The sequence below is a fragment of the Neodiprion lecontei genome, chromosome 4 (genome assembly GCF_021901455.1).
Source record: "Neodiprion lecontei isolate iyNeoLeco1 chromosome 4, iyNeoLeco1.1, whole genome shotgun sequence".
Classification (NCBI taxonomy): domain Eukaryota; kingdom Metazoa; phylum Arthropoda; class Insecta; order Hymenoptera; family Diprionidae; genus Neodiprion; species Neodiprion lecontei.
This window is the reverse complement of record NC_060263.1, coordinates 1207982-1232339: the sequence shown is the minus strand read 5'-3', so window position 1 is coordinate 1232339 and position 24358 is coordinate 1207982. Positions and strand designations below refer to the sequence as shown.

Here is a 24358-nt window from a genome sequence, read left to right as displayed (position 1 = left end):
TGTCAGGGGTAAAAGCATCGCAGGCCAATGTTATTACTAAAATTCATTCCATGATCCGTGACGAGTATTTTCCTCCTACAGATCCAGGGACCGGGGGGTGGTTTTTATTGCATGAAACCAGTTGCCCGAGCTGTGTTGCGTTGCAACTCGTGGGAAAAATAAGAAAAGCAAAAAGTATGACACTGCCCCGAGAAGCCGCAACCGACCAAATGATTCTCTCGAGTATAATCTTGCAGCGACATCGCGTGCGATGTATCGAGATCCACTGCAACAAATTATGCACAAATATAAAGGTGTAAAAAGATTGGCGTAAGCTGGAAAGAATGAAAAAGAAAGCAAAAGCAAACACGAGGTAAATGAAATTTCTTAAAAAAATGTTTCCCCTTTTAAATTTGACTTCTTTTTATCACCAGATGACGTTCTACGACATTTTTTACATGCAGTTTTTTCCACGCCTTCTCGCCAGCCAGGCAGGTACGTGTAAGTTACAGACTTTACACATGGCTTGGAGCTATGGTACCGTAAGAGTACCGTGCATGAGGAACGCGGGGCCCGCAAATCTAGGGTTTCAGTCTTCGATTACAATAATCCGATACCCAGAGACACGAACCTAACTGCCAGAAGGAAAACACGTTTGTGTTAACATCGTACGTGTTTTACACGCTTCTCGGTTCGCACAGTGAATGCCGTCATCGATGATTAACATTAACGCGAGTTTCCGCCGAGGAACACGTAACAGTCAAGAATTTGGATATATTTTCCTTGGAATTATTCATCGCGACCTTCGACTCCATTTGAGCACGTGATAAGGTAAGTGTGCCAGTTACGAACCCTTTTGTTTTTCATAATTATAAATTTATGTCGCAAATTGTGAATATTTCTCGACGATTAAGACCAATCGCTGGATTACAGTTAGACACGGGAAATTTATTTTTTCGTTATTTCAGTAACCAACGATCAAACAAATATAACAAAAAAAAAAAAAAAAGGTCAATAACCGGTACACTTTGTTATACATTATCAGAAAATTCAAAAGTCTACGTAAATTCGGGAAATGTCAGGGAAACAAAACTGTCAAAAGCTAATTTCCGATCTTCCGAATGTCTTTTGATGATAAAAAAAAAAAAAAAAAGTCGCCTGAGAAACACTTCCATCCTCGTCAAATCGACGACTGACACGTCGGTCGATCGATTTGACGACCCTAATCCCACCGCTGTATGGTTTCTTTCTCTTTATCATTTTTTTTTTTTTTTTTTTTTTCTAGTCACACGAGGAGCCTTCGGCGGTATCGGAGGGTCCGAAATATGGAGGGCATATCGGGGTCCGTCGATTCGGATCACGTAGTTTGAAGAGGCTGAAGACTTTTCCTAGAACCGATCGTAAGGCTAAAGTGTGTAACACGAGTACGGAGGATTGATTTTGTCATGCGGAGGACATTCGAGAGCTCCTCGACCATTCGCTAACCGCGACTCGTTCAAACCTTTCGAGTCATGTCCCACCAAGAGTGAGGAAGAGAATTTTATTCTTCCCAGTCGAGTGAAGCGCACGTGGCCTGCAGTCGATCGGTGGATCTGCAGAGATAAACGTCACCGATTTCAATCTCCGGTAAAATGTAAGAACTGTGAAGAACCGCCTCCTATATGGTACTTTGTTTTCGAATTCGTGAAGTGGAATTTGTCTATCACACGGTCTGCATTGACCAATTACACCGGTGAACGCGAATTTTGGGTCTGGGTTCCGGATGTCAAATTTTGATTTCTTTTACGTAACTTGTAAATGAAAAAACAGTTTTTTTAGATAAAGTTTGTTTTTTGTAGAAACCGGAACGATGTTTCGGATTTTAAGAAATATTACTTATTTTCTCAATCATTTATTGTAAATAATGATTAAACAAACTTCAGTTTTGCATTCAAATCACTATTATTGAAAAATAATAATTGGTAATAGACTACAAATGCAAAAGAATTGATTAACAAAATTTAAAAATTAATATTCTTTGTACTTCTTTTATTTTCGGACGGACTTTCTCGTATCGAAGCACAAACGTAGTCTTCCATCGTGGTTTCATTGTACTACCCCTGATAACGTTGTTAACGATAAAGTCGATCGCATCTTGGTGAAAACGTTTTGCTTGTTCTTCCGAACAGGCAACCATATTAGCTATCAACGTCAAAAATACAAAAACAAACTTTATAAGTAACAAATAAAGGTTTTTCTTATTATCCGATGCATAGAATCGAAATTTATTTATCTGAATAGAAACTCGAAATAAAAATAATTCTTTTTTTTCTTAACCTGTGTTATTTTTCACCTCTCGAATCATCGACAGATGGTCCTCACCTCGAGGGGCTTTTTGGCCCCCAGAAACGAGGATGCAACCCAGTGTGAAAAAGGCGTTACCATATCCTGGCGCGATTTATCAGTCTACGCAACCACCAAGGACAACAGGATTTGCAAACAGCTGATAAACAACGGTAACTGCATCGAGTTCTTACATATAAGTATACCTATAAATATATATATAAACTGTAAATATATAAAAACTTTTCAACGTCTTTCTTATTACTAATTAGTGCGTGGCGCCGTAAAGTCGGGAACACTCGTTGCGATAATGGGAGGAAGGTGAGTAGATTACGCGAGGCTCTAAATCCTCGACATTATCTAAGTCGCTTTATTTACCAGCTGATGAAAAGCAACAAAGCAAATGATTAAGCGTAATAATTCCTCTCTAGCGGTGCTGGAAAGAGTTCACTGATGACAGCCCTCGCATATCGCTCCCCGCGTGAGTTAATGTTATTTGAATACCGAATACGTCGGCTCCAGTCAGACAAGATCATTCCAAAAATTACACATACGAATTGACCCTTTCAGTCACAGAAGTCACTTAAAGTGGAACTCTTTTTTTTTCTTTATTTTTGTCAATTAAAAAAATACCTAAACCTTGAAGTGATGGAGATTTTTCATGAGATGATACTTGTTTACAATTGTCACAAGTAAATATGTGTAAAGAAAAAAAAAAAAGCAACGTATTTTCGTGAACGTAATTAGTCAGCGGAGACATTTGATAACAAACGCGCGCTTAAAACGTTTGGAATTCATTGGTTGACAAAAATCCATTTTAGGGATTGTTTTTAGTATTACTAAATTTTTGACACTAGATTCGCATTCAGCGTCGAAATGTACTTAGGTAACGTATAATTGCACTTGCGTGCAAAAAAAAGAAAAAAAAACAAAAAAATAATACACGAATTGCTTGACTAAAAGGGTTAAAAGAGTTGATTGTACAAAGTACAAAGTACGTTTATGGAATTTCCTCATTTATCCAGCCGGCGTCATCGTCCATGGCGACATATTGGTGCAGGGACATCCTGTCAGTCCGTCCTACATGCGGCTTCATACCGGATTCATGCATCAGGAAGATCTTTTCGTTGGTTCGATGACGGTGATGGAGCATCTGATGTTCATGGTACGGCGTTTTGATCCGCAAACTTTTTATACCTGCATGTTATACCTTGCACGTTCTCTAGAACCATTCTATCCATTTGATTAAATTATTGAATGATTTTTACTACGAATCTACGACACAGGCCAGGATGAAGCTGGACCGGAGAACGGAACTTCGGCAGATCAGGATTAGGATAAATCGTCTTCTTCAGGAAATCGGACTGGCCCATAGGTCTGGGACCCAGATTGGAACCAGTGGTGAGAAGGTTCTCTCTGGCGGTGAGAAAAAGCGACTCGCATTTGCCACCGAAGTAAGTACAGGTTTTTATAACTTTTTTTTTCTCCTTATTTTCGATTTTTATTTCTTGTGCTTTATCTTTGGGGACAGTAATTCTTCTATACTTCCGACTAGTTAAATTTATTTTCCCTGCCAGCTGATATCCGATCCGAAGATCCTTTTTCTTGACGAACCGACGACAGGACTCGACGCCCATTCGGCCGGAGTTTTGATCGCTCATCTGAAAGCCGTCGCTTCTCAAGGTCGCACCGTACTCTGTACGATCCATCAACCGAGCTCGTCGATATTCAACGCCTTTCAGCAGATCATCCTGATTGCCGAGGGTAGAATCGCGTTTATCGGCACCGGCGTGCAGGCGGTCCAGTTTTTCGCCAGGTAATAAGAACGACTCAATTCCCTGGTGAAAATTCCTACTACTCTACGAATTTTGACGGAAATTGAAACGTTTCGTATTAATTCTTACAAAATTTTAAACACGCGTATAGTTTTTTCGTAAAGAATTGTTAATTTGATTTAAAAATTTTCGTATCTCGTAGATCTTTTGCCGATAAGACGGAATATTTCATAAAAATCTACGTATATTTGGTAAAAAAACAATTTCTTGCAATAAAATCATTTTCATGAGGGAAACTACGATTCTGAAACAGGGCTTGTAATTCTTGCGTTTCAGCGAAGGTCACCACTGTCCTCCCGCCTACAACCCGGCCGATTTCCTTATAGCAACCCTTGCTACAGCACCGCGGGACGAAGACGCCAGCAGGCGAAACGCTCAGAGAATATGCGACGCCTTTCTCGTCAGCGACGCCAGTAAGGAGAACGACCTGATCACACAGCTGGAGCTTCACATTTCAAATTCTTACAACGTGAGGAAATTCCTTAACGTCTTAACGAAACTAAGCTTTACGTTGAGGTACGTTAGGGTGGTCCTTGTTCAGTGTATTGATGACTTTTTTCCGCCCCGCCCCCCAAATCAATTTCAAATATTTCGAAACCATTTGCCGAATTTTTTCAATTTTTTACGTCAACTCTAAGACAGTCCAAGATAAAGATCTGGAAAATTAAGGAATTGTCAATACCGTAAATAAGGATCACCCTGAGGTACATGTTTCATCAGGTTGTCATCCAACTTTATTTTTCTTTATTCATTTCAGTGGACGGGAGAAACTGAAGAGACTTACAAATTGTAAGTCATGCACCCATCTATATGTATATTAAGTAATCGAACATCCAGATTTATAATCGAAAGCAATTACATTAGGAATTATCGGTTTTACTGCGAAATTATTCAGCAATATAAATAAATGCACAACATCTCTGCAATCACAGCAAGGAGCCTTGGTGGTGGACGAAACTTTACTTGTTGATCAATCGCGGTACGATTCAAGTGATCAGGGATCCAAATGTCCAACTTCTACGCATCCTCTTGAAACTGGTAGACGGAAATTAATTGCATCGGATCCTACGAAGCTTATTTAAAAAGTGTATTAATCGATGATTTCTTCCAGTGTCTCGCCATCCTGGTGTCCCTTTGCTTCTTCGGAGCGATAAAGTTGGATCAGCTCGGTATCCAGGCGGTTCAAGGAGTTCTATTCATCTTGGTAACCGAGAATACATTTTTACCAATGTACGCCACCCTGGCGACTCTTCCGCAGGAGATGCCGCTGTTCCTGAGAGAGCATCGGGCTGGACTTTACACGCCCCATTTGTACTACTTGGCGAGGGTTATTTCATTGGTGAGGATAACGAATGGATAGAAAAAATTTTCCTGTCACGGTAGAATAATTCACCGTCTCTCTTTATTTATCACGAGGTAAGAGAAAAGGAGTATATCAGGAGTAATGGGTTATTAGGAAAAACGCGAAATGATTAGGTGTCCGAAACCAAACCAGAAATAGCGCCCAGTCTTACGGGAAACGATTTATACCAGACATCTTGCAGATTCCCGGTCTGATCATCGAGCCAATTATATTCGTGATGATCGTCTACTGGGTCGTTGGACTCAGAAATAGCATCGAGGCCTTCGCTCTGAGCGTGATCGTCGTCATCTTCACCATGAACGTTTCCACCGCGTGCGGTAGGTTTAATGAAAGTTAGGGAAATGAAAAGGATTTCCAATTTTACTCCTTCTTATTTCTTAACTCGGTAACATTCCTGACAGATAAAAAGTAATGAAAGTCTGCGAGGGATTCGGAACGCGAAAGAATACATAATTCCATCACATATCTTCCCAAAGCAACAAAACAGCACTTTATCGACGTGTACGTGTTTCATTAATTTCACAGGCTGCTTCTTCGCCGCTGCTTTTGACTCCGTGCCCCTCGCAATGGCGTATTTGGTCCCCTTCGACTACATACTGATGGTAACCATGGGCCCCTTCATCAAGCTCGGGTATACCAAGCACGGAGATTTACTTTGGCGCATGCCTAGATGTACTTACCAGCCTAGAGTGAACGAGTGGGTGGCATCTTACTGTTTATACGAAACACATTCCTTAACTAGATCTAATCTTTTCAGTACCCTGCCGGCTTACGTGCAGTGGGTAAAATACATCTCGTGGCTTCTTCATTCCACCGAGGCGTTAACCATCGTTCAGTGGGACGGAGTGCACAACATTTGTAAGCACGGTTATATTTCTTTTACGATAGTCTGGTAGAATGTAATGTAATCATTGATGAAAAACCATACAAATCGTGACGAAGGGAAAAATGACCTGCGCAATGTTGGCGGACCAAAACGTTATCTGTGAAAGGCGATGAAAGGAAATTGTCGAAATAAGTAAATCGAGCAGATGTCATATTTGTAGTCAAATGAAAATATAACATATTCTTAATGCGTGACTGCATATGTTTTCGAAGATAAGGCTGACCAAGGAAGTGACGATTCTCCGTCAGTTGAATATTGTAAGTCTTCTATTATCGGCTGCAGTAATTCTTCTTCGTAATTCCTTTCAGCTTGTGAAGTTGAAGATCCGGAACTACCCTGCATGACGGATGGGTCGGAGGTTTTGGACAGGTACGATTTTGACGCTGATAATTACTGGACAGACATTTCTTTCATGGCTGTATCGTACGTGGTGTTTCATTGCATGGGATACGCTTGTCTCTGGAATCGAGCTAGATACAAATAAAGATTTAGTCTTATCGATCTTTGGATTCAGCAGCTTCGAACAATCGACGACATAATTCGCTAACCGTGTACAAGACAACAACAACAATAATAATAATAATACGAAGAAAAACACGTATTTTTTCACTCGTTGTCAGCAGCTAAATTGTTATATCGAGTATTATCGGAATAAAATGTAGTGTTTTTACTTTTGTATTTCGCGTAATTGAGACCCTAGTCCTTTTGTTCTCAAGGCAATCTGAATTATATTTTCATCAGATTCTACCGTGTATTTGAACAAGATTTCTAAACTAGGTTTTCAATTTTTCATGCGAAAAAGTATTCAACAAACTTGCAATTTATTATAGTTTAGTAATGAATCCCAATTGCAAATGAATTTTACCTACTGAATATTTAGAAATGAGAAAGTATTTTTCAAATATTTTGTGAAAAAGTCATCCTTCTAGGACAGCTAAGAGCATTCCACCTGAAATAAGTCGTTTGAAAATTGTCGAATTCGCGGGAATTGAAAAAAAACAATTGAGGCCTCGAAACAATTGACAGACGGATTCGATTGCTGACGTACAATCAAAATGGCCGCGGTTGAACGCGCTTGTGAGTTGTAATTTCGTTTCGGCTCTGCGGTAATTTGCTGCGTATATCAATAACCATCAATGTTCAACGTTAATCAGAAATAGTCCCGAGGAGTCGAACAAAGATTTTGCTTTGAAAGCTGAGATTAATGCAGTCGGCAAAACGACATTGTAAGCATGTGAATGCAATCACGTCGCAAGGTAAATTAAAATTTGCAGTTTTCCCCGATGCTACTATTTTCCTTCTGATCATTGGTCACAGTGCAATGTAAATCTAGAATTTTGATGCAAATTCCAATTTAAGTATGAATTTCTTCAAGTCAAATAGCTCGCCCATTTTCAACTTTTGCAAGCATTTCATTCCTTTTGCTTTTTACAAAAATGCTTCTTGTGGACCATAAATTGAAAGAATGCCATAATCACCGTTGAGTAGAATACTTCAATAGATTCATTTAAAATGCAAATTGTCATTTACATTTTAAATGCCCATTTTAAGTGAAAACATTTTAAATATTACCCAGCAGTGCCCGCAATTACATAAGGCCGTTACAGCGAAATATCGTATGTAAAGAGAGGCCGTATAGAGAGATACAGGTGTAAGAGAATGAGAGTTGGAAATAACGCCTGACGCCTCTCTACTCGACATGCGTCGTCGCGTCGTGAGGTGAGAGACACAGACGAGTGCGTATTTCGACCGCAAGATGGCATCGGCGCTGAATCCACCGTGAACCGTGTTTCTCTAGGATTATCGGTAGATGGCGAGTCGATCGTCGATTATTTTTTGCCCGCCGTCAGTCGGGCAGCCGCCATGTTACCGTGCAGCGAGTAGGACGTGTCGTCGCGCGATGATCGCTGTTGGCCGTGCGTCGAGTAAGTTTTCAGCCGAGTTCGGTTCGCGGCATTATGTGTAGTAACGAGCCGCTGCGCAACGATAACTGTGGCCGGAAATTATGCTACGAGTGTCGCTACTGCGAAGCAGTGATAAGGTGAAGTGCGTCGATATCGCGGAGAGACAGCGATAGCCGAGAAGCCCCGCGGACCAGCTGAGAGACGAGAAAGGGAGAGAGAGGGAGACAAAGATATACACACGCAGAGAGAGAGGAAGCGAAAGAGAAAAGCCCGCCGAGGTGAGTCACGTTGTTGTAGAAATTCTGTGTCTCGTTCCTTGGCGCTCTCCTCGTGCGCTCGAGGAATGCGTTTCGTCTCCTGCGGCTCGACTCCTCGTCTCCTCCCCCCAGGAAGCATCGGAAGCTGGATGGAGCAGCGACGGCGTCTCGGGCACGATTCGAATTTCCAGATCGTCGATTGTTCTCTTCGGCCTCGGATGGCTTCAGTTGCGATGCTCGGTTGTTCGGCACGCGACGCGTCTTTGTTTGTAAATAATGAACGTCGCCGAGTCCGGCGATACGTAACATAAATACGTATCACGTATGTATGCAACGTATACGGTATGTACTTGGGCTCTCGTGTTTCATCATTACGATCAAAAGAACAACGATGTTTGTCGCGTTGATTAAACCGCGTGAGCGCGACGCGATGCGACGCTGCACGCGACACGCTCTTCTCGAATCAAAATGATCAGGCTGAAGTTAGTAACGTTGAAACTAAAATTACTATTTTTGTGTCGAAGAAGTTGAATTTTCAATATATTTGTTTGCATTAACGGTTTACTAGATTTCAACTGATCCTAAAGTCGCTAAGTAACTATTTTTTTCCAAAAATGCATCCTATACAACACCGTTGCAAACTTCAGCCCGATAGATCACGACGTCGAAGTTAGTAACGATTCGTGCCGAGGAAAAACCGTTAGGAACAGTTTGAAATTCAGTACTAAACCGTAATGAAACAAAACATACTCATTATTCAGCAATCTTACAATTAGTTCCTTAAAAATCATTTGTTTGTTGATATTAAAAAAATAGTGATTTTCTTCCCAGCCTGTCGTTGTGAAAACGTTACTAACTTTAATCCCGTCTTCTCAGACTCCTCGTCGCGTGCTTCGTTTCAAATCGTAACGGCTGCATGCCTGCTGTGTCAATCAGGATCCCCGAGGACGTTCATCGGACCACCTCTCGTCTCGTGAAGCGCGTACTCACCGCGTATAATATGTGTAAGATGCATCTACGTATGTACGAGGCATTCTGGTTCGTTAGCCTTGCCAAGGACGTTTGGTCTCACGTTTTCTCTCCCCCTTCTTATCCCCCTCTTCCACCTCTCTTCCCTTTTCTTTTTCTTCTTCTTCTTCTCCTCCTTCTTCTTCCTCCACCTTCGGTCGTTACGAATCGTAGATGCGATCTCGCTTCTCTTCCGCCTCCTTGCCTTCTTTTTCCTCTTCTTCTTCTTCTTCTTCTTCTTCTTCTTCTTCTTCTTGATATACGGGTTCCATTTCCTCTCGCAAACGACAATCTTCCTCTTTCCTCTCGGTCAGATAAGAAGACCTTTGTTGGAGATTATCGAGGAATCGTTCCTTTTTCGAATATACCTACGCATACAGGTACGTGTAACATCAAACGTTCGTTATTTCGTTACGTTGTTATTTATCGAAGATTTGTTCCTTGTGCCGAGGAAGAAAGGGTCTTAAACGACGCGATGACAACATCGTTTCGGTGAGAAAAATATTTTTACCTACACGCCGTCGAAGTTGGGAGTGAAAAACAAGTAATGAAAAGCTTCACGGTGAAAAAAATAAACCTGTTACTTTCACACGCCTCACTAATTTCAATCATTATCATCCCGTGTCTGATGGAACAAATTAATCTTCCGGTAAATGGTTGCTTGCAGTCGTCGATTTTATGTATGAATCTTCGTCAGCGTCTCGTTACACTTTCTTAACCCACTCGCGAGCTTAACGAAGAAAAACGACAAACATTTTCGTGCCGATTTCTCTTCTTTGAGTTCTTCTACCCTTAATCGTACAAGTCTGGATAAATTTTATCTCATGCGTAAACGATGTTACGTTACCGTATCTCGGAATCAAGTATACGTTTAAAAAATCTCTCGTTTCTTACTTTACGTTTCTTCTCTTATTCCGGTATCACACGACGATGTGATACATTTGTAAAGAGATTGGAAAAACTCGACGCCGTGCTTCTCGAGTTAAATTTTCACTCTTGTTCACCCATCATGCGTGCACTTAAATTCCTGTGCATGGGGCTGACCAACAGGGTTAATAAAACAATTTATTCTCCACTCCGCTCTGCACTCGTTTTATTCAACGCCGCAATTTCCAACCCACATAGACGTATGCATACATGTATAAAATATGTTGCTATAAAGCTGTTACACAATTTTACAACGCTTTATACTTACGTTTTCATTCTGCCGTTTCAAAGCGTCATCGTCGTTGTTGCGTCACGCGCCGTTGTGTGCGGTATTACATACGTATTGTTACACATATCTACATCTATATGCGATAAGGTGTGCATTGTACGATAGACGTACTCGTTGAACGCGAAGCAGCGTAAATCTAACGGCTGATCAGCGATCGGTGAAAACCGTTGTTCTTTTTCTCTGCCTGCGTCGTCGTTTTACGCACGTAATCTTTTTATCCTCTTTCATTTTCTACTTTTTCGCTTGTAACTTCTTCTTCTTCGTCGTCAGTCAATATATATAAAAACACGAAATGCGTTGGGTGGCGTGATGCAGCAATCTCTCTATTCGGACCTGCTTCGCACACTGCAGCAGGTAAAAAAGGGCCCCAACAGCCGTTGGAGGTTCTTCGTTTCGTTTAGTTTCACTTTGGGTCGGGTCGAGTTACCCGGCTACTTTTCACCCGATCCGCGACGTTCAAAGTAGTCCCAAAAAGTACTTAAAAAAAAAAAAAATAAATAATAAATAAATAAACGAACAACGAATCCGATGATAAATACGTGCGGCGTAGCGAATAGGTGAAGACCAATTCAACGGGAGGAAGCAGAAAATTAAGAGAATATTTGATTGTATTCAAAAACTGATGACTGTTTCAAATTTGAAACGTTTTTGAAAATTTATACCTTCTTCGTCAATCCCCCCCCCCACACGACTATAGTTGAGTTAGGTTTACTCAAAGAGGTACAAAAATTGCATCGTGCGCATGATTTTTTTTTTTTCTTCGCTACACGTTTTGTTTCAACGTTTGCGATACGCATATTTCGAGAGAATATTTGTTTTCAAATTCAACAAATACATGGAAATTTCCTGGATAAGAATCGGGTTCTATTATATCTTGGGTAGCATAGTTTTAACCGAGAAAACTACTCTGCTCACAAGCTGCTGCACTGCGGGGTTAAATACGGCAATTAACGCTTCTCTGCTGCTGCTGCTGCTTTTTCTCTCACACGCGTTCTATATGCAGACGTATACAATGTTGGTATATGTATAACGCTGCAAGAGTAACGCAATTGCTGCCTCGAACAGAAGTCAGTTCTCAACGTCATTGCTGCCTGACCGGCAGCAGCACGGCGTGCTTCTGAACCTTTAAGACGAGTGTTTGGAACTGGTTTGTAACCCAGAGGTTCAGACGAGGATGATGATCGCGAACCGCAAATACCGTTCACAGGATCCGCGCGATTCCGTTCCGTTCGTTGATTTTCGTAGGGATCGATCGTATCGATTCATTTACTCCCGATCTATTGCAGATTGATGCATACGTAATCTCGTTATTATGTTGTTACGTAAATTTTTGTTTAAACAATTCGTCAACAACTTTCCGGCATTATTATTATTCAAAACGAACCATGAAACTTTAATTTCAAACATTTTTCTCTCAAACGCGTCGTTCACAAGATATTTTGCTGTGTCAACTCAAGTAATACACCCCGTATTACATTATACACGCAACAAGATTCGCGCGCGAGTGTGAATTCGGCCTTTTGCATCTTGGTTCAGTTCGTGTTCGCCGGTTCTTCTTTTCTTCTTCTCGACATCTCGCGGGAATAAGAATAAGAAGAAGAATAAGAATAAGAAACAGAACGGTTGCAGCCAGTCAGGTAGAATGGAATATTTACTGTTATTCGCGCGGTTGAACGTGACTTCTTCTTCTTCCTCTTCTTATTCTTTTCAGTCGTCGCTTATGCTGTCGGATCGGCCAGCGGTCGAAACGCGATTTAAGGTCTCGTCGAGTGTAACGCGTAAGATACAACAACAATAATAACAGTTTGAACAAAGAAAATCCACACAAATTTAAGACCCAAGTTGCATGTTGTGCCCTGATTTACAATCACGTGATATCGAAGTGTAGAAACTTGTCTGGATTTCAACATATGTCAGAAATTTTTACTTCCGAACAGAAAAAAGAAAACATCAGCGTATTATTCAAAATTCATTTCAAACAATTTTAGAGGAGAGACGGAAAACTCTGTTGATTGAATAGAATTTTAACCTCTGATCGATGTTTATTAAAATGGATATTCTGTACGATTTCTGGTGTTGAAAGAAAAAAAAATACGGAACGATAACGGATATGGATACTTTTCAACACTATCAAAAACTGGACCTCTTTGTTCGTCATTTGACTGATTTTTTTATTCGATCGTAATTTAAGTACGGAATCAATTTTTGCTTCTATAAAATTGAATTCAAATTTTCGGTTATTATACATAATACACTTTTTTTTTATTTAATTACTGTTTTTTTTCCGGACAAACATCTCTCAATATTTGAATAAACTCGGTGCAGCTTTCGAAAAACCTTGTTAGTCGGAAAATTTTCTTCTTGCAATTCAATTGCAACTGGTGCGTGCAGAAAACTTTTCCCAATGGTTGCGTGCACATTTTATTTAAATATATATATATTAAAAAAAATGATAGAAGAATGAATCTATTATTGTTTATTAATTCAACAATAAATATCGTATTTTACGTACCTCGGATGTACCATTTTCTTTCGATGCTGCGGATCGACTGTCGACAGTCACAGAGTGCAAGACAGCGATAATGGCGATGCCCGCTGTTGCGTATAAGCTGCTTCTTATCGTCGATGTATAAATGGAATATTTGGTCTGCAGATACAGCTTACGCGTCATGTATACGAATTGCTAAAGAAACGAAATATACGCGTTCATTCGTACTACTCGGCAGAAAAAAACTTGGAGCTTTTCTTTTTTTTCTTTTCTCTTTGCCAATTCGATTAACTCCTCAAAGAACTTTAAAAAAAAATTATATCCGTGTTTCTTTTTTACGTCAATGCAAATTGGGTCGCAAATTATATGTTTATAATTAATTGTGCAGAATTTTTCAACCGTAATTTTTAGAAAAAGTTCTCCTTTCTTCAAATATTCTGCTTTCAGTAATAATAATTCTGATTATCCGTCTTTTCAATTTCGGAACGTTAAAACAAATGTCTCAGTATTTTCGACATTGTGAAAAGGGAAAGGACGAGTTGATTTCTCAGGTTTGGAAAAACATTTAATAATAAATTTCGATTTAAAATCGAGGCGTCGCGTCGAGACAAATGAATTTTATGCATCCCTCGTGTTATAAATGTTAACCGATTCGGTACGGAATGTCTTATTCGTCTTATAGCGATATTGATAAGATTTTGATTATTTAGTATTTTCCAATAATATTTTTTAATTATATTCTTATAACCGAGCTCGATTAGCCTTTATTATCGCGTCTCATTTTCTTATGTATAATATTTACGTGCACGTGGCCACTGCAATTGTGCAAGAGTAATTAAAAGAAAAAAAAAATGATATAATTCGATGATCTCGTCTTCGTTTTTTTTTTTTTTTTCATCACCAATTTTGTACGATTATATCAAAATTCATGGCCAAATCGCTCTATTCCCATGCTCTAAAAATAATTCTTAAATATGCTTCTCGCGTGAATTCATCGTTCTTTATTTTCATCAGGTCTTATCTTTGCGATTTAACATTTTACACGATTAATCTACCCCAATTATTATTTATCTCGCGTGTGCAGCTTGCATCTTGCAACGCGATGATGAAAAAATTGTAATTATTGCGTTACACAATTTCTTATTTATTTAATCTTATAATTATAAGCATTCCGATCGCTTAGTCATGCTCAAACGAACTCACAGAACGTTGTACAAACAATTGCGTCGAAGGAAAATTTTATGCTCCCTTTATGCATATGTAATGTGTATCAATGTAATCGTTCCAATGAACTCTTTCCACCGTGAGTTTCACAATTAATATCGCCTTGACCCGCCTCCACGTTGTCTCAGATAGGCGTCTGGTGTTTATTGTAAAAAAGCATTATGCAGTTACAGCGTGGAAATTTTTATATGCGACGATAAACGAGCCTGAAGATCCGAACTTAATTCGATCGAACTAATTAACTAATTTTCTGATCAACACCGCTCAGCAAAAATTTCTTTTTATTTCCGTGCCTGGGTTGAGTTGATTATTTTTTTATTTCTCACGCATCAAAACAATGAAAAAATATATACGTACACCACCGTTAAAGTCTGCTTTTGTAGCCTCGGGAGAAATAACAAATATTTAATAATTTCGCTAAGCATAAGTCTGCAGAGATTTTGTGCCTGGGATTTGTCTACGTGATTGTTACATGCTGAGTGATATTAGAGACGTAAAAAATACTGTTTTGCGAAAAAAGTTTGATTTTTCAGTCAGGAAAGTGTTGTTTTAAAATGGAAGAAAATCTATGATTTCAATTATTCAGCTGATAAAAAAAACCGAAACAATATTATTTTTTAACAAAAGCGATTTAAATGCAAAACTGCAGTTTGTTTAATTGTTAACTGCAGTAAATGGTTGAAAAAATAGGTAATTTTACTTAAAATCCGAAACATTGTTCCGGTTTCTAAAACAGCAAACTTTATCCAATGAAACTATTTTTATTTATTTTTTTTTCTTGTAACAATTACGCGGAAGAAAGAAAAATTTCACACCCAGAGAACCCAGACTGAAAATTCGCGTTGACCTGTGAAAATTTACCAACGAATACCGACTATCAAAAATTTATTAACGCCAATACAAATTTCTAGAAATAGAAAGTTATCTCTGAATTCGACGTAGTTTATCATATATTTTCGCTGGAATTAACGTACATACGCAGGTTGGACAAACAAAGAAATTGGGGCGACGCGACGATGCCTGATAGATTTTTCTCGATTCGTCTGTCGTTTCTTTTTTCAAATATTATCATATCCACGAAACGAATGAAATTTAACGAAGTGAGACGATAACCCCTTGGGATCAACTCTGGGCGATACGACGATGGCTAACAAACAACACGCGAGTGCTTGCATAATGATAATCTCGGTATAAATGCCGGCCATCCGAGCCTCTGTCGGTATAACTAAACTTGCTCGCATCTCTGAAGCAGCAGCAGCAGCGCGTTATTTTGTTAAACCAGGTAATAAGAGAGGAGTTATATACGTATATATTATCATTCAACATGAAGATTATCGCCTACGTCTTATTCGCCGTGTTGGTCATCTGCCAACTCTACACTTTCGTCCAGGCTCAGCAGCACCGTAAGTGTTTTTACCCATATATGGTGTAATGTATACATATAGTTATAATTATGGAAAATTTGTTTCTTCTTCGTTGGATGTTATAATTTTTTCACCGCATTTACTCCGTTTTTATTTTTTATTCATTTATTTATTTATTTTCTTTTTTTTTTCAAATTATTTTCATCGATATTAGATTCATTTGAAACTCACTTCCGTTCGCTTGTCGCTTAGAATAATTTGACATCTCAACGATTATTTTATAATTTTTCCATGAAACTGACGAGTTTTGGTAATTTGGTAATATATCGTATTTTAACGTAACGTTTTGTTCAACCGTTTCGGGTTGACGATATTTACATTTATTCATTGCTTTATTTAAACTAGACTTTGATAAAAAAAAAAAGTGTTGAATTTCATTCAAACCATTCTCTCATACGTCGCGAGCGCGCGTGTTTTCTTTTTTTTCTTGTTTTTATTTTCATTCAAACTAACGCGTCATTTTTTCCGTAACTCGAATTAATTTCATCGCGATTCTATTTTCGTAAAATTTCACACCCACAATTTTACAGAGAATTATTTTCCCTCGACTAAAATGCGATGTGAATTAATTATTCGACCGTCGAAATCTCCTGTTTTTTTTTTTTTTTTTTTTTTCTTCTCTTTGTTTTCAAATTTTCTACCCTCGTACCAATTTATTCAACCTTTCGACCAATTTTCCAGCCAACGAAGATCACCACCACGGGCACGATGACCACTCCCACGATCACGCGGGTCACGCGGGTCACGCGGGTCACCAAAATCACGCGGGTCACCATCACTAATCTTTTATTTCGACAATCTGCGATGTGAAAAGTAATAAAGTTAGAGGCTTTGCCTTTTTATAGTTTTGTCTCTGTCGTGTTTTTTCTTCCCTTTTCTATTCCGAACTTTCAACTTCCTTCGATACAATTTACAACTTTGTTACCTGTACTCGCAACGTATAATTTACTTGATAAACTTTACTGCAATTTACGATATTACGTCACGTCCACTTCGGTATCTCCATCAGGTACAATATACATATAATATTATATATACAAATTTTTTTAACTTTGGAATTCTGAAGCGTGTTGCAGTCCGCATAATAATAAACAACGGACAATTAACCGTAGCTGCAGCATATTAATTGTAATTTTATATAACAATGCACGTGCGTAACGCGCAACGATTATAACAATTCAAGGACTACTTGGCGGCCATGGTGTTCACGTTTCTAATGCATTATCACGCCTTTCGTAGCCAACTTCACTTTCGTTACATTTACGCAAACAATTACTTATAATATTGTTATCGCAATGCAAATAGTTGAGAGGGAATTTATTGATAATCTTTCGGAAATCATCGCGTTAAAATAAAACTTGATCTCTTTTTCCATTCTCCGTTCCTTTTTCTTTCCTCCGTCTATACCTATATTATTCTCTTTCCTCCAAGTTTCCACGCTATAATATTATATCCAAAGGAATTTTAAACATACATATCTTGGGGTGGTTTTTCGTTTTTTACCCATCCGACCACCGGATTGATTATAAATAAATGGCAAATATATAAGATTTGTACAAAATTTGAGCCTCCCAGATTAAATCGGAGGGGTCGCCGTAAATACGAAACCTTTTTTCCACGTGTTTGAGTAACGTGAGGTTTTGTCATACGTTCAGTCATTATTTTTCTGCAAGTGTAATTAACGCCTAAACAATCGATGATTCTCTTGATCTGATCCATATTGTTCCTGCCATTTTTGACAAAATTCACAGACATTCAACGACATTTTGCTTATACTTCTGTGGATCGATGAAGTTGGAGCAAAGTTTGTTGTTTTTTTTCTTCTCTTCTTTGAATATATTGCATTTTATTAACCAATTTGGGTTGAAACTTACTCGCGGTTGTGAGCGATTATTTTTTTTTCCCCTTATTTTTCATGCGCTTCGTAAGAATGAAAAAAAAAAAACGAGTCGGATTTATGTACGCATGTATGTGCATGCATGGTCAGATACGTTTTAAATTCATCATTAGGGATGAAGGACGTCTCCTTGTCTCCCGTATTTTCTGCAATCTCCGCCAATCTTTCCGAGGGTCGAATTGGCGCGGTATAAAATTTGCGTCAAGGTCACAACTACCGTTTTTTCTTTTATTTATTTATTTATTTTTCTTTTTACCCCCCCCCCCCCCCCCCCCTTCCTTTATTTCTCTTTTCTCCGCTCTGCAGCTCCGAGGATAATTAGAGATACGCTTAACGCGACTTTCTGCATCGAATTCTGGAATTCCTGCTATTTCGACGTTATTATTTATCACCGGCACGACGTTTCGTCGATAATTTATTATTATTATGCTACATAGCATTGGTAAGAGAGAAAGGAGAAAAGAAATTTGAGAAGTTGAACCCATTACGTTGGATTATGGTACTCGACGCTCGGGAATAAATCAATCGCTGAGGCTTGATCAAGATTTATCGATCTTTATTACATCTGTAATCTGTTCAACGCGGCAGCCTGCCGTCGTGGTGGCTTGATATTTATTAGAGACGCTTCCGTAATCGCACGACTAATGGGATTAATTGACGTCTAAATCTCGGAGCGAAAAAAAAAAAAACCAAATTACCGTCGTTTGTCTCGCGTCTCGAACCAACGATCGACGTGAATTATAAACAATAATTTACACGGATAATTAATCAACCACCGTCTTAGAGATGAAGAAAAGGAACAAGTTTCGTTGTTCATTAATTTTCGGTCGGTTCTACGACCTTTTAAACAATATCTGTATTTCGTGCAACCGGCTCACATCTGTATTTATTGAATATATATGTGTATTGGTACACCGGGCTTATACTGTTTCCGGTTTTGTTTGTTATACCTTTTATATTCGTTACACAGCCGGCGCGGTATCGAAAAGTTTGAACGTGAATTAATATTTGGTCAAAGAAGTTACGCAAGTATATTTATAATCGTTTATCAATGTTTAACGAGTTTCGTTGAATGAGAAACGGCGTGTCTATAATGTATTTATTTTACACAATATTTTGCACGTTTGTTTAATAATCGTTGAATTATAGTTTGTATTACTTTTTTCATTCGTCATTCGAGCTTGATTTCATTCATATCTTTATTTTTATTTTTTTGTTTATTTATTTTTGCGTGGTTCTCAGTTACTGATTATTGTATTTCGTAACAATCGTGATGTTCCTCCGTTTTACATTAATACAAATCCATTTTCTCTTCTCAACTTTAACGCGACTCTGAGCTTATCATTCACGAGTTGTCTAGAATCTGAAACGTTTTTTTTTTTTTTTTTTTTTTTCACTCAAATAAATTCCCGCGGTGATGAAGAAGAATTGGATAGTTTTTCGATTCTTGAAAAAACGCGTTCGTGCGACGGTAGCAGCGATAAAAATGATTTATTAGCGTTATGTATAATATCACGCGCAATGAATGAAGAAGATGAAATTTGGCCATAAAATAAAACTTGATAATGGGAAAATATAATTTATCCAATATATATATATATATATATATATATTGGATATATATATATATATATTTGTAATATTAGATGGTGATAAATGCACGAGATTAAATATAGATAATTTTAAACTTTTTTTCTCTTTTGTTCCATTCAGTTAGTTATTCAAGTTGGATTTTTTAATCGTTAGCATACCAATCCTACGCACAGGTTGTTGTACCTTCCTGCAGGTTTTTTAGATTCGTAATTTTTTTGCTGGCAAACTGTTAAATAAATAAACAAATTATTATTATTATTATTATTATAAATGATTTTTCGTATCTCGAAATCTCGGTAAAATTCTTATTATATTACAGAGTGTATAATCTGTAGAATGTTCGATATCTTCAGAACAGATCTTTGCTCGTTCGCGAATCGAACCTTGAAATTGATGTCTGACCTAATTCGGTCATTCGCGAGTCAATTGCAGTTTATGGAATATCGATTGACACCGATTTAACACGTGCGACGATAATCATATAGTACGTCAGGATACGTTGTAGAAAAGTGGAAAATTTTTTGCAAAAGAAAAAAAAGAAAAAAAAATGATCCACGATTCAATAATATTATATATTTATTACTCCTCTTATTTGTTACATATATATATATATATATATATATATATATATATATATATATATATATATATATATATATATATATATTCAAATTGTTGTGTGTGAGTAAAATTATTAAATAAAAAAATAAAATTACCGACGTAGGTACGTATTTCGTTGCGTTGCAGCCAACGAGTTTCGTGGTTGAAGGATTTTCATGGTTATTAGGAAATTTGCCAGGAGATTTACATTTAGTAGCGATAATGATAACGATAATGATAATTAAACTGCATTACGTGCATTGTCATCTTATGCCAAGAATTGCCTGAATGTCTGCGAATTTGCTTCCTCTTCTTCATCCTCTTCTTCTTGTTCTTATTATTGTTATTGTTATTACACGCGCACAATTGATTATTTTATTATAAATTGTTATGTTATTATAATCATTTTGTGATCCGGACACGAATTGGTCTTCGGTAAAAAAATAATTGAATCGTTTTTTACGCATTGAACGTTGAAGAAAATATTACACGTTTTTTTTTTTTTTATTCTTCGAAATATGGCACTAAATGCAAAATTCTGCGCGTTTAGGGGAATAAAGGGAGGGTATTTTTTTTCCAGTTATTGCACGATGTTCTTGGTATGATGATGTAAAATTCAAAAACCGCGTAAATGTTTGTAAAAGGCTGGAAAAAAAAATAAAAAATATTTAGAAAACGGAGAAATTGCGTTGGCCTTTTTCCAAAATCGTTGGCACCGATCACCCGCTTCACGTCGCGACGAATTCTCAACTCGTAATCGTTCAATCATGTGCAGAACGCTTCAAGCTGACGGAGAAAAATTGATTTTCGTTTAGGCAATATAACCGAGAAGTGGTTGCCTCGCTTTTATTTATTTTTTTACTCTCGATCAACGAAATTATTAATGATTATATATCGTCGATCGGTTTCACGTGACCATTTCAATTTGTCGGATCGATGAATAGCTATTATTTATATACGCGTGTGATTCAAGTGATTTAGTACTAAGGCTAGATAACGATAAAATATAGATTTATATTGTATTGTTATAATGTGCATATAATTTATGGGGCAGGGTTGAAGTTCCGAATTTAACAAATTCCGAAAGCGCCTAATTCCGAATTATTTGATGGCGAAAGATGAAGTTATGAAATTAAACCTTGAAGAAACAACAAATTTTTTTCAAATTTAAAATTTTCCTATTTTCACACTTTCGGAATTTTGAGCAACGGGTTTCGGCCAATTCGAAGTTTTCATATCTTCAAGTTTCGTAACTTTTCAAATTCGGAATTCCAACCCCGCCCCTGACGTGTGATGAAAGTAAGTCATTTATTTAAAAATTCCGCGCCCGAATTCCGGCGTCAATCGCTTTTCCCGGCCGTTCTTACATTTGTATATTTATTTTTTCTCCATCCTCAAATACTCTAATTATCTTTCTCCACCTCCGCGTGCTTTGCGGTTTATAAATAATCGAATGACTAACAGCTCGTCTCTGTCAGTTGACCCGGAGCAGCTCAAGGAGCGTTAATTTTAACTGTTTTTCTTCTGTGAAAATATTTCATTTCGCTTTTTTCCATTTTCTTTTCATCTATCTCAAAGTCTTTAACATTGTATTTATTATTATTTTTCTTCTTCCTTTTTCAAAACATTTTTTCGACACTTTCACGAAGAAATTTGTACATTTCGTAGCGTGATTAATCGTTTGGCTTGCGATCATTCGGCTGAGAAAATAAACTCCATAAATTTTTGTCGCACGATTCGAATTTCAATATCATCGCGGTTTTAATTGCAGATTGCTAATCTTCTTAATCTTACTTATAAAGTCGAATCAAATTATTTATCAGGTCTTTCTTCGTTAATGCATATATACAATTGTTGTCTTAGCCGTTTTCTTTGCAATGTTAATTTGTGCTCTTTCGTGCCAAATTTCACGAACAAGTTGTCAATTTGGTTCGGCGCCAGGTTCGATTTATCCTCGCAGAAAAAAAAAGAAAAAAATTTACGCTCTGCGATTCCTCAAAAAATTATCCAAAATTTTACTTCTATTTTTTTTTTTTTCCCTATTTCTTATTTTCTATCTATATATATGAAACTATAATAAATACGTAATGATTTTAAATCGTTATTTAAATTTCAATTACGTTATTGTATATTCTGAGTATAAAATTAAGATAAAAAAATAAACTCTTCGTTCGCTGCTGCTGTTCAAATTTTCTGACGGCGGAAGCTAACAGATTGAAATGTGATAACGAGACGCTAAGAAGAAGAAGAAAAAGAAAAAGAAGAAGACGAGGATGAGGATGTGGGAGAAAAAGTTGATAGATGATCTCGACTGTGTAGGATAGTCGTTAACTTCAGGAAACTGCAAGTAAACCCGTTTGCGATCCTAATACGATAATTATAATTAGACCTCGTCGTCGTCTCTTATACGAACAATATTCCTTACCACTAATTCCTAGATTTTGGTAACGATTCGCAGCTCGTCCACGCATTCAAAGTCCCGCATATCTGTATGCATAGAAAACTTTTCCTCCTAGACGCTGGTCTATTTTAGGTTTCATTCAAGTATTTCGTAGAGACGCTTCATTTTCATTTTCTTTCTTTTTCTTTTTTCGTCTATTTTTTTCCCCCTTTCGTATCTCGTATTATAGGTATCTGTAACACTTTCGTGCTTGTTCTCTTCTGTTTTTCATTCTTTTACAAATTCCTTGGATCCCTAGCACGCTTCTACATTTTTTCTTTCTTCTAATCTTGGTTCTTTTTTTTTACTCACTCCGAAGGGTTGTATACGTGTCCGCGTTGTATAATTTATAGCTGGGTATCGATGCGTTTTTCTGTACAATTATACCGAAATTGTTGAATCGGAAATAAGTATGGACAGTAGTAAATGGCTTGAGGGGGATAGAATTTTACCAAAATATATTCCACCGCGTGTAAAGTGAGGAAAACATTTTTTTTCTTCGTCGGGTTGAAGTTCGTAACGATTATGATCTCACGACGCAGACTTTTCCAAATGTCTGGGTTCTCCTTCAGAAATCTTCGTCCGTACGATGTTTCTCTTACTTTGTATTGGGGGGAAAGAAAAAGAGATTGAAATTAAAAAATCGTTATTTTATAATTTCAGGATTGTCCGTGATAAGGTTTTGCAAATTTGCAACCTTGAAAATTATTCCAAAGTTGTATAATGGTAATTTTTTTCAACAGTGTTCGTTTTCCTCACACAACTACCTTCGCTTCTTCTTCTTTTTGTCTATAACGAAACATCCCCTATATCTATTAACAGATCTTCTCTTTCACCGGTTTCCGACGAACGTTCAGCGCCTGGTGTAATTTTCACCACCCAGATTCTCTCCCATTCGGTATCACGTCGGATCGATGATTTTGCCTGAAAATTACATTTTCTAATCTTTTCAAGTAAAAGCCTGTTCCTTTCAACATATGTATTATGTATACATATACATAAAACTTCGACGCACGCACCACGTGGCGATTCGCTTTTTCTTACAATCTTCTTACCCGCTCTCATTTTTTTTTTCTCGAGGCGACGAAGATTAATGTAATATTTAGAAGGGTGAGAAAAATCTGTGTAGTAAGGGTTGTGAAAGAAAAAAAAATAGCAAAAAAAAAAAATTCACGGACCGACGAACAAATCTGGAACAGCAAACGAACCGCCGCTTTGCCTTATACATAAATATATTAAATATATTACGGATCCAACAAAATATTGATACAGCATGGTATATTATACATGTAAAATATATTTCACGCGAGAAAAACTTATACGATGTAAATCCGGTACGAAACGTAGGCCGAATGATGATGTTGAAAAACAACCCGCCGTGCAAATATTTCTTGATTACACTCGTGTGGCTTTTCACCTCTCATCGTCTCTGCCCGAGCCAGCTATCCACTCTACACTTTTATTTTCCATCATACGTGTATTCGTATAATATATGTACATGTGCATTTATATAATTTACGGTGTGAAATAATCTCACACGGTGCGTTTAAATATTTATTATATTCAGCCTTCCGTGCGTTTGAAACATTTTATAATTGATTGTCGAAATTTTCGTCGACGTTTCTCTCGCGCTCATCAGCTGGTACACGTCGTTGTACATAATATGTATGAATTAATTCTTTACTTGCAATGATTCCTTTATTTTTTAATTTTACAGTAATCCATGTTTTTCGTATCTAGCTGGCATTGTATGTGTGTGTATGTCTGTGCGCGTGTGTGTATCCCGAGTTTGAAGTTGGTGACGTTAACGTAACGAGACGTTGAGGCCAAAAAAAATGGCCAAGTTACAATTTTTAAAATAAATATACGGGCTTTGAGTTCGGACTTTGCGAAATATGAAAATGTATTGTTTTATTACGGTT

The 24358-nt window shown here is 37.6% G+C and overlaps 2 protein-coding genes and 1 long non-coding RNA gene across 15 annotated transcripts in view; 2 read left to right on the top strand and 1 right to left on the bottom strand.

Annotated features, from left to right (window-relative positions):
• The first annotated feature begins 578 nt into the window (after positions 1-578).
• On the top strand, positions 579-7055 carry LOC107217388 (protein scarlet). Of its 2 annotated transcripts, XM_046738909.1 has the most exons (16): positions 579-810; positions 1265-1643; positions 2330-2474; positions 2574-2622; positions 2733-2782; positions 3327-3466; positions 3588-3755; positions 3879-4117; positions 4413-4652; positions 4857-4925; positions 5069-5174; positions 5248-5475; positions 5681-5816; positions 6025-6130; positions 6257-6357; positions 6694-7055. In XM_046738909.1, the coding sequence occupies exons 2-16, from the start codon at positions 1641-1643 to the stop codon at positions 6867-6869; spliced, it is 1956 nt and encodes a 651-aa protein (XP_046594865.1). In that variant the 5' UTR covers positions 579-810; positions 1265-1640; the 3' UTR covers positions 6870-7055. The 2 variants fall into 2 exon arrangements, with proteins under 2 accessions (XP_046594865.1, XP_046594864.1); XM_046738908.1 differs by having other exon boundaries at positions 583-810; positions 4413-4605; positions 4894-4925; positions 6025-6357.
• On the bottom strand, positions 6515-13427 carry LOC124294218. Its single transcript, XR_006904163.1, has 2 exons — positions 13283-13427; positions 6515-6855 (listed from the first exon to the last, which is right to left on the bottom strand). It is a non-coding gene; the product is annotated as an uncharacterized LOC124294218 (long non-coding RNA).
• Positions 8250-24358, top strand: part of LOC107217391 (rho GTPase-activating protein 21) — a 99348-nt gene continuing 83239 nt past the window's right edge. For all 12 annotated transcript variants that reach the window (XM_015654896.2, XM_046738894.1, XM_046738897.1 and 9 more), the window contains exon 1: positions 8250-8567. The gene's annotated coding sequence lies outside the window, so the exon portion shown is untranslated. The remainder of the gene's footprint in view (positions 8568-24358) is intronic.

Bases quoted from the DNA above. Each gene is read 5' to 3' on its own strand.
- LOC107217388 (XM_046738908.1), top strand. The intron at 3,756-3,878 runs GTAAGTACAGGT...TTTCCCTGCCAG, and splicing joins GACTCGCATTTGCCACCGAA to CTGATATCCGATCCGAAGAT. The intron at 5,175-5,247 runs GTAGACGGAAAT...GATTTCTTCCAG, and splicing joins TACGCATCCTCTTGAAACTG to TGTCTCGCCATCCTGGTGTC.